The 9,012-nt window shown below is 40.8% G+C and overlaps 1 protein-coding gene across 1 annotated transcript; it reads left to right on the top strand.

The window, feature by feature from the left end:
- The first annotated feature begins 1,984 nt into the window (after positions 1-1,984).
- On the top strand, positions 1,985-5,502 carry pou4f2 (POU class 4 homeobox 2). Its single transcript, XM_015394483.1, has 2 exons — positions 1,985-2,800; positions 3,129-5,502. Exons 1-2 carry the CDS (start codon positions 2,576-2,578, stop codon positions 4,059-4,061), a joined length of 1,158 nt encoding a protein of 385 aa, XP_015249969.1. The 5' UTR covers positions 1,985-2,575; the 3' UTR covers positions 4,062-5,502.
- The last annotated feature ends 3,510 nt before the right edge of the window (positions 5,503-9,012 follow it).

Raw genomic sequence — 9,012 nt, 5'->3', positions numbered from 1 at the left:
TATATACGTATATTTATATGTATGTACATAGTTGCTACTTCACCTTTACAAACTCAACTGCAATTTTGTTTTGGATTATTAGGCTACACAAAATAAAAAACTTCGAGGGGGTGAATACTTTTAGACTCCACATTTAGATTTCTGACTCCAGGTGAACAGTGTGGTGTACCTGTGTTTTTTTTTTCGCCATGACAAACCGTTCAGAGGTAATCCTGTAAAACATTCAGACATGATGTCCTCCCTCAAACGTGAGAAAACTGTTGGCAAAGGATGCAAAAGCCTTTAGGATGGGGGTGGGGGGGGTTACTATATACCTGCCAAGGAAAGTGTTGGAGAATCGGCTATGCTTCAAAGCCAATTGCTTTTAAGAAGCCGGGGCTTGATTTATTTGACTTAAGATATACTTTTTTTGTGTTTCATTGTGAATGAAAATTTCATACACCGATTTAGAGGTGGTGAAATATAAATGATTCCTTTAAAGTTTCATCATAAATCAGTCTTGTCGGTAGATGTGAACAGACGCTGATCCCTCCTTGATGTCTCCGGAGCCCTGATCACCCCCCCACCTTCCAGCAGCCCCCATTTCACCCCCATTTCTTAAGGTGGCTCCAGCAGAGCCTGTTTGTCCCACTGGGGGTAACCGTGTCTCGCTGCTGCTGGAGAGCATTTCTGGATCTGCTCTGGCAGCACCAACAATCCAACAATGCAGCTGTGAGGAAATTCACTATATCTGTATATGGAAGGGAAACTGTGGGAGTGAGATCTAGTGTTTCTCTGCAGAAGCCAACAGAATCTCAGCACATTTTCTCTGCCAGTGTTATACTGAAGGCATGGACTGCATCAGGAGCTGCGATATTTGCTCTGGTATGCTTTAAATCATCACTAAGTAGATGCCGATCTCACCAAAAGAGCGGAACGCAATGAAATATAAGAGTAAATAAAAACAAATAAAATACAACTAGAATAAAAAGTGTGTTTAAACTGGTAAGATCTCTAATATCTATAATAAAAACATCAGAGGATGCGGGCAGATGCTTTCCATTAAAATAAAAATACTACTAACGAAATATAGAGATTTGTTTACATGGGAATTCAAATGATTTAAATGATAAATTAAATATAGAATTATTCTATTCCTGACACGTTGTAACTCGATCACCCTGCAGATCATCTTAAACAACTTAGACACTTCTAGTTAATTACGCCCTGATTAAATATTGTAATTACGTTACAGATAATGTGGTCTTAATTAGCGTAGAGATAAGATAATAGCCCGCTATGACAGGAATATTCATGTTTTAAAGTAGATGGTTTTTATTATGGTTATATTTTAAATCAAAGTTGGGTTTCATGCTTTATAGCTGTAAAGGAAGGTGCAATTCTAGGATGACACGGGGAAAAATATTCAAAGTTTATTTTGATGTTTGCTTTTTTAAATCGAAAGAGATGAAGAAAATCAAATTTAACTTGTGACTACAGCATTTTTTTGAAAAATTAGTTTCCTTTTGGTTGTTTACGGTAAAATACAATCCATACAATGCAATAAAATAAGAAAATTTAAAAAATAGAAAATATATTTGCTCTTATTGTTGAATTTTAGTTACTTCTCTGTTTGCTTTCCGAGGTTTAACGAAAAAAAAAAATATTTCTTCAGAGCACAAAGAATGAATTTATTGGGGAAAAAACTTCGCTGTGGCTCATTAGAAGAGCTGCTGGTAACGAGGTGTTGGTGATGAAGTAGAATCATTGGAAATAAATGCCTTGTTGTAGACTGCCCATGCGCACAGTCCCCAGCGGCGGCGGCGGTGTGGCTAATGAAGAATAATAAATCATGAAAGGGTTTTTCAGGTGCAGCTGTGAGAGGAGTGTGTGTGTGTGTGTGTGTGTGTGAAAGAGAGAGAGAGAGAGAGAGACGAAGAGTGGAGGAGAGGGAGGGCGTCTGTGTGCGTGAGAGAGAAGGGAGAGAGAGAGAGACTCAGTCTGCCCTTCGCCTCAGAGCGCAGCCAGTTTGGGTCCCCGCAGCATTCAACCGAGTCGAAGAGGTACAGTCACCAAGACCTTCCGCAGTTTTCCACACGGATTTTTTTTTAAAAACTAAAATTACCGATAAAGAGCAAGAATAGCGACTTCTAACTGCAAATATTTTGGAAATCCCGAAGAGAAACTTTTGATTTGCAGTTTTTTTTTTTGGCATCTGTGAGGAGCAGCTGTTTTTTTTTTACTTGTTTTTTTTTATGTTTAAAAAAAAATCACAAAAAAAAAAGAACCAAAACAAAAATAATATTTGCCAAAAACAACCTGTCGGAGATTGATGGAGAAAGGCTGTTATTTTTGAAGATCGCGCCACATGTCCAGAAAGGAAGGGGCTTCAGCTGCAGCGCTCCACTCAGCAGAAATAAATGTGACTCGGTGTCGGAACGCTTGTTTTTTGCCTGAACGTTTTTTTTTTTTTTTTTTTTTTAACTCTACAGCGACTTGAGACTCCTGCCAAGCTATTGGACTTGAACTCCGAGCCGAGGAGGCGGAGTCTTAACTTATTAAAAAGGAACTTTCGGAGGTTCGGGCGCCAGCAAATATGATGATGATGTCTCTGAACAGCAAGCAGGCTTTCACCATGGCCCACACCAGCCTGCCCGAACCCAAGTACTCTCTGCACTCGTCCTCGTCCTCCACTCTGACTTCCAACGCGCCCTCGTCCTCCTGCTCGTCCTCCCGCCACAGCAGCAGCACCATCATCAGCAGCAGCGGCAGCAGCAGCAGCTCCGAGGTGATGCGCAGAGCTTGTCTCCCAACCCCACCGGTACGTATTCTGCATAATCACTGCTTAAAGGCACATTTTGACAGCCCACTTTTTTTTCCTGCTTGATGTTTTTTTTATGTCTGCACAGCAAATCACCCAACACCTCCATGTTTTTTTTCTTCCTCTGCTCAACTTATGTATTCAGTAGGCTTTGCCTTTGGTATAAATTTTTATGACCTGGGATGTTGCATGTGTCTTGTTTTGTGTGCTCCCCTTTTTTTTTTTTGGATTTCTTTTTTTTCCCCTCATTCTGGAAATGTTTTAAACCGAGGAGTGGAGGGAGAATTCCCTGCTGACAGTTATGTGTGCATTCTATTTGCAATTGCAGAGCAATATATTCGGAGGCTTGGATGAGAGTTTGTTGGCCCGGGCTGAAGCTCTAGCGGCGGTGGATATCGTCTCGCAGACCAAGAGCCACCACCACCCTCCACATCACAGCCCCTTCAAGCCTGACGCGACCTACCACACAATGAACACTCTGCCCTGCACCTCCTCTTCCTCCTCATCATCCTCGGTGCCTATTTCTCATCCGTCCGCTTTGGCTGGCCACCATCATCACCACCATCACCACCACCATCACCAGCCTCACCAGGCGCTGGAGGGGGACCTGCTGGACCACATCACCCCGGGACTCGCGCTGGGAGCCATGGCAGGGCCGGACGGCTCGGTGGTTTCCACGCCTGCGCACCCTGCCCACATGGCTGGCATGAACCACATGCACCAGGCGGCCATCAACATGGCTCATGCCCACGGGCTGCCGCCGCACATGGGCATGAACGACGTGGACGCCGATCCCAGGGACTTGGAAGCGTTCGCGGAGAGGTTTAAGCAGAGAAGGATCAAACTCGGGGTCACCCAGGCGGACGTGGGGTCAGCTTTAGCCAGCCTTAAGATTCCCGGAGTGGGCTCCCTCAGCCAGAGCACCATCTGCCGCTTCGAGTCCCTCACCTTGTCCCACAACAACATGATCGCGTTGAAGCCCATCCTGCAAGCCTGGCTGGAGGAAGCCGAGAAATCACACAGGGAGAAACTTAACAAGCCCGAGTTGTTCAACGGCGCGGAGAAGAAGAGGAAGCGCACGTCGATAGCCGCGCCGGAGAAGCGCTCGCTTGAGGCCTACTTCGCCATCCAACCGCGTCCCTCCTCGGAGAAAATCGCAGCGATTGCTGAAAAGCTGGACCTGAAAAAGAACGTGGTGCGGGTCTGGTTCTGCAACCAGCGGCAGAAACAGAAACGAATGAAATACTCAGCATGCGTCTAAAAAAAAAAAAAAAAATTCAAAACAAGAAAAAATAAACACACAAAAGACTTGGAACTGATGAAAATGATTTGTATTATATTTCCTAACTCACGCCCTCTTTTTCAATCATCAGACTCTTTAAAAAACGAAAAGAAAAAAAAAAACTAAAGAGGAACAATGACTGAAAAAAGAAAAAACTCAAACACCCACCACGACTCTGTCAGAGGGAGACGAGGAGTCAATAAGGCGTCGTTTGACGGATCAAGTAAGAACCACTGTTTCCACTTACTATGCCTCACCTTTTTAACGCAGCGCACTCAGAGCTGCTGCTGCGGTTTTTATCTCTATTCCTTTTAAACGCTGATTGTCATTATTTCCCAACATTAGCAGCAGTTTTATTTATTTCCACGCAGAACGAGGTTGTTTTAATCAAAGCACTTGGTTAGTGTCGCAGATTTTCTTCCCTTGGAGTTCATGACAATGCAGTCTGACATTAATTCAGGTCTATGGGGGGATTAAGCGGACAGTTGGTTCTGAGAGCTGAGATTAGATTACTGCCAAATAACCTTCTGTAAATTATCACCAAACACTTCATTTTCTGTCTAAACTTGTTATTCCTTCCACTTGTTTTTATTTCTATAAATCAGGGATCTTTTCCTGGAGTTAAAGTTCTAACATGGTTGTTTTTAAGGCCTCGTGGCTAAAAGAGAAACATCTCTGCAGAATATTGTAATAAAAGACTAAAATATATTTTCAATTTAGTGGCCATGTTTCATTTCCCCTCCAGCGTGGGCCGGCTGTCTTATGAACTATTTATTGAGTGAGGTCATGTTTACTTCATTATATATTTATTGGGAATCCCCCCCACCCCAAACACACACACACACACCTCCTTGTTTAGCTTGAGAAAAATCTAATTCTGACAGCAGCTCAGCTTGTTGTTGTGCTTTAAAGGGAAGAGATGGAGTTTAAAAAGAAAATAACAGTCTCAGATTTGACGATTTTTTTTAAGATGGCACAATCGATATATATATGAGATTAAATTATCCTTTAAATTATTATTTTATGTATGTCTTTATTTCAATTTCCCTGCTGTTTATTTGTATAAATATGCGCGCGTCATGATGGAATCGTTGCTTGTTAAAAGAATCACCATGTTTTAATGTTTTATTTTTTTCCTTGAAGAGAAAAAGAAACTGCTTCATGTAAGTATACGTGTACAATGTAAATATTTTCATTGGAATCAGTCGATGCACATAAATATATCCGTACAGGTTTTTGCTGTATTGCTGTTTAGCTGAGGTAATTTATTTATGTAATGTTTTGTTTATAATTTTTTTTTTGTTTATTTGTTTGTTTCCCTGGTTAAATATTTCTAATTATTTATTTCATTCATGTAATTTTAATTTATTAATTATTGAACTGCAATATGTGTTTCATTAAAGAACAAATTTTAACATTTTATCCGAGGTTTTTTTCCGTGATTTGACTGTGTGAAGGGACTCTTGCAGACATATTAGAATTTTTTATTTATTCAGCTGCTTATTTATTGATGAGGAGGAGGGAAAGGCTTTAGCTGAGGGGGGATATGCAGCTTTTAAAAGCAGCTTTGAATGGTCTGTGCTTATTTTAGAGCGAATATTAAACTTTTTTTTTTTTAAGTTTAACCAAATCGTGACTATTGGTTTAAAGAAAACATATAAGCATGTCCAATCCATGTTTTCTTTTTTTATATATATATCTTTAATATCATAGTCTCGACTGAATATGCAGCCTAAAAGAAAATCTAATTAAAATTTTCTTCTTTTTTTTTGCCTTCTCACTATCCTCCGGGGCTCTTAACAAGGGCCACTTTCTCCCGGCTGCATCAGTGTTAAAGACACACGTGGCTCCTGCGGTGACGCGCAGCCAGCCAGGAGCTCATATGCGGCTCACTGTTGCCTTTACCTGAGAGCAAATGCTAATATTCTATTAGAGCTTAATCAGGGGGTCTGTGGAGAGCTGGATGGGTCCCTGGAGCACAGAGTTGCCAGATGTCAGCCCGCCAGAAAAACAGCTCGCCTGCCAACGCGCCCGTCTCTCTATTTGAATGCGCAGTCAAACATCATGCCTCCACCGCGCTCAGGCTTTGAAGCAAAACCTTTTGGTTCGAAGTTATGCTTAGATATGGAGAGGAGGAGGGGAGGACAAAAAAAAAAAGAGATATTTTGAATGTCATGTCCATATCAGAGCTGCTGGAATTGGGCTTTAGGGCGCCTTGACTTAGCGCCGAACAAGCGTTTCAGCACCAAGGACAGCTCCATAAAAGAGGCAAGGGCCAAATATCGCCATCATTTATCTATAGAACAAACACATAAATAAATAGATTTAAAAACTATTTACTTAGAGGATTAGATGATGCTACTAGATGTTAAAATATTTCGAAATTGAATAAATTTTTTCTCACTAATTTTTATATTATTTAGCTCAATTTCTACGGGGAAAAACATCATTTTGAATGCATTATCACAATCTGAACTTTAATAATTAAAAAACAAAGTCTATAAAGGTAAAGTGAATCCCTTCCATGTGATCGGCTTTGCATTTATTAGGTTATTTACGTATTTATGTGCGTTGTTATGAAACTTTAAAAGTGAAAACTTAATTATTTATGCTAATTTTATAGTTAGCAATAGTTCTAAAAGAGGAAATCTGCTCAGTTACTGAGCACTTGTTTTAGCACCATGGATCTCATTCAAATATCAAATTTCACAGGCTTGTAGTTTAACTAGACTCATTCAAATGTTGCAACCAACGTCTGACAATATTTACTTGTTCTCAATTGGTGAAAAATGAGTAACATAGTTAAAATGACAGATTGCTTCACCATTTTCTTAAAAAGAAACTGTTTCCCAGTAATGCTGGGTAGTGGGGTAGTGCAGAGTTGTTGGGAAATGTTGGTCAGTCTTTTTTTATTATTTTTTTTTTAACGAGATAAATCTTTGGTGAGTTAGAATATTCCATATATATTCCTGAATGTTTCTCCATCTATAGCAAACGAGCGCAAATTGCTCAACAGCGCCACCAAGGTGGCAATGATGTTTTATGGCGGTTTGATAAACCCCGCATCTCCCCCCAGTCACGCAGCCATGTAGTACTACTACTACCACTACTACCAGTTTAAAGTAATATTAGCCATTTTAAGATCCTTACAGGTCATAAATCCAATACTGTGCTATTATAGACATAGATTCACATATAATAATAATAATAATATATTATGTATTTATATAATAATGTCAGCTGAAAACTATTCAGGAATGTGAGATCTAATGGTAACATCTCCCATCTGTTAATCATAAGGTCTCCATAACAACCAGCCACCAGCCAAACATGCTCCACCGCCACCCTAGTGACAAATTAAGAGGAATCAGAACGAGGTCTTATTAATGAGACGATGCTGATGGTTCATCGGTTTAAAGATGCTCCTGGTGAGCCCCTCTAATCCCCCCCATCCAAAAAAAAAAAAAAGAGAAGCTCACTTAATGCGTTAATAAGAGCGAATTATTAAATTACACATCGACTTATGAAAAGCAGATAATTATGAAGCGCCAGTTAAGCAGTCATTAGCCATCCCTGTTAATTACCGCTGGTCAGGGGAGGGCTGCAGAGTGAGGGTCTCATCGGGAATTGAAATTAACTTTATCCCGGCGCTCTGCTGGTTGACATGGCGGAGCTCAGGCGGAGAGAGGAGCAGATTCCCAACCAGACTGCTGGCTTCGCTTTCACGTGTTTGGGCGAAAATCGATTCAGATTTCATGTATTTATTTATTCCTAAAGCGAATCAATGTGACTCCAGCACCCACGATATAAAACCGCGTGATATTTCTCCCTCTCTCTCTTTTTTGATCTCCAGCACTTGGTATTTTTTTCAGCATTGGCTTCATACAGTAAAACATTTACACAGAAACATGCAACATTGGAAGCTTTCTGCAAAACAAGAAGGGGCAGCTCTGTTTCCTTTTGTCATAATTACGCCCCTATGTTTTATTTTTCTCCCCCCCTCCTGAACATTTCCCTCTTTCACAGGGATGCTGATGAAATTTTAATGAAGCCAGGGACTGTCGGAGCTCCGCCCGGGGACCTGAGAATAGAATATTTTAACTGTACATTTACGCCAAGTGTCTGCCTTCAAAGACGCGGCTGCTGCTCTCGAATTAGATGAACTGGGAGCCATAAAGTGAGCGCGCTGCAGACTGCAGGCCCCTACAAACCCCGTGTATTTATCATGGAGTGGAGCTGGCTGCTTTACGCACCAACCCGTCACATGGCGGCTGGAATGGGAAGTGGCAATCGCCATTTGATTTCGTCGCCAATCGGTTGTTGTCGATGCAATATTAATCAGCCATCAATAGTCATTAGTTTGTTAAGTGTTTTGCCAGAATCTAATCGATGGAGGCTGGAAGAAAGCTGCTGGGGTACTTTCTAATCTGTAAGGTGGCATACAGAGGGTGGGAAAGTCACAGTTTCTCTGCCAGTCGAGCAGCTCTTTACTCATAATAAAATCACGCATGCAAGAACGCAACAGCCCAAAGGCAAACTGATAAACTGGAGCTGACGCCAAAGAGGCTGCCTTGGTAATGCTTAGGCCTGTGCTCCAACTAGAAGACACTTGAAATACTTCGCTCCTCTTTCTTAGGCATAAACGATGAAAAATTGTGGCAAATGTCATATTTAAAGACATAACTTCTAACACAAATACATACCACAACTTTTTAGCGCGTGGGGGCAATTTTAAAGAAGTTAAAGGTTTGTTTTTTGATTAACTGACCCTAATGAGAGCATCTTATTTTATTCCACTGAATTCTCTATTGTTTTTATTTTTTATTATCTTTTTTGAAACTCAGAAATTCAACCTTCTTCCGATTAAGAAAAAACAGAATAAAACAGAATATTTCCCCCTGATAATAATAATATTGACAGTAATAACAAA

The sequence above is a fragment of the Cyprinodon variegatus genome, unplaced genomic scaffold (assembly GCF_000732505.1).
Source record: "Cyprinodon variegatus isolate N-32 unplaced genomic scaffold, C_variegatus-1.0 Scaffold688, whole genome shotgun sequence".
NCBI lineage: Eukaryota > Metazoa > Chordata > Actinopteri > Cyprinodontiformes > Cyprinodontidae > Cyprinodon > Cyprinodon variegatus.
The sequence above is the reverse complement of the archived record's forward strand: the minus strand, read 5'-3'. Positions and strand labels throughout refer to the sequence as shown.

Coding starts and splice junctions, on each gene's coding strand:
- pou4f2 (XM_015394483.1), top strand. CDS start 2,576: ATGATGATGATGTCTCTGAACAGCAAGCAGGCTTTCACCATGGCCCAC. Junction 2,801..3,128: donor CTTGTCTCCCAACCCCACCG/GTACGTATTCTG, acceptor TTGCAATTGCAG/AGCAATATATTCGGAGGCTT.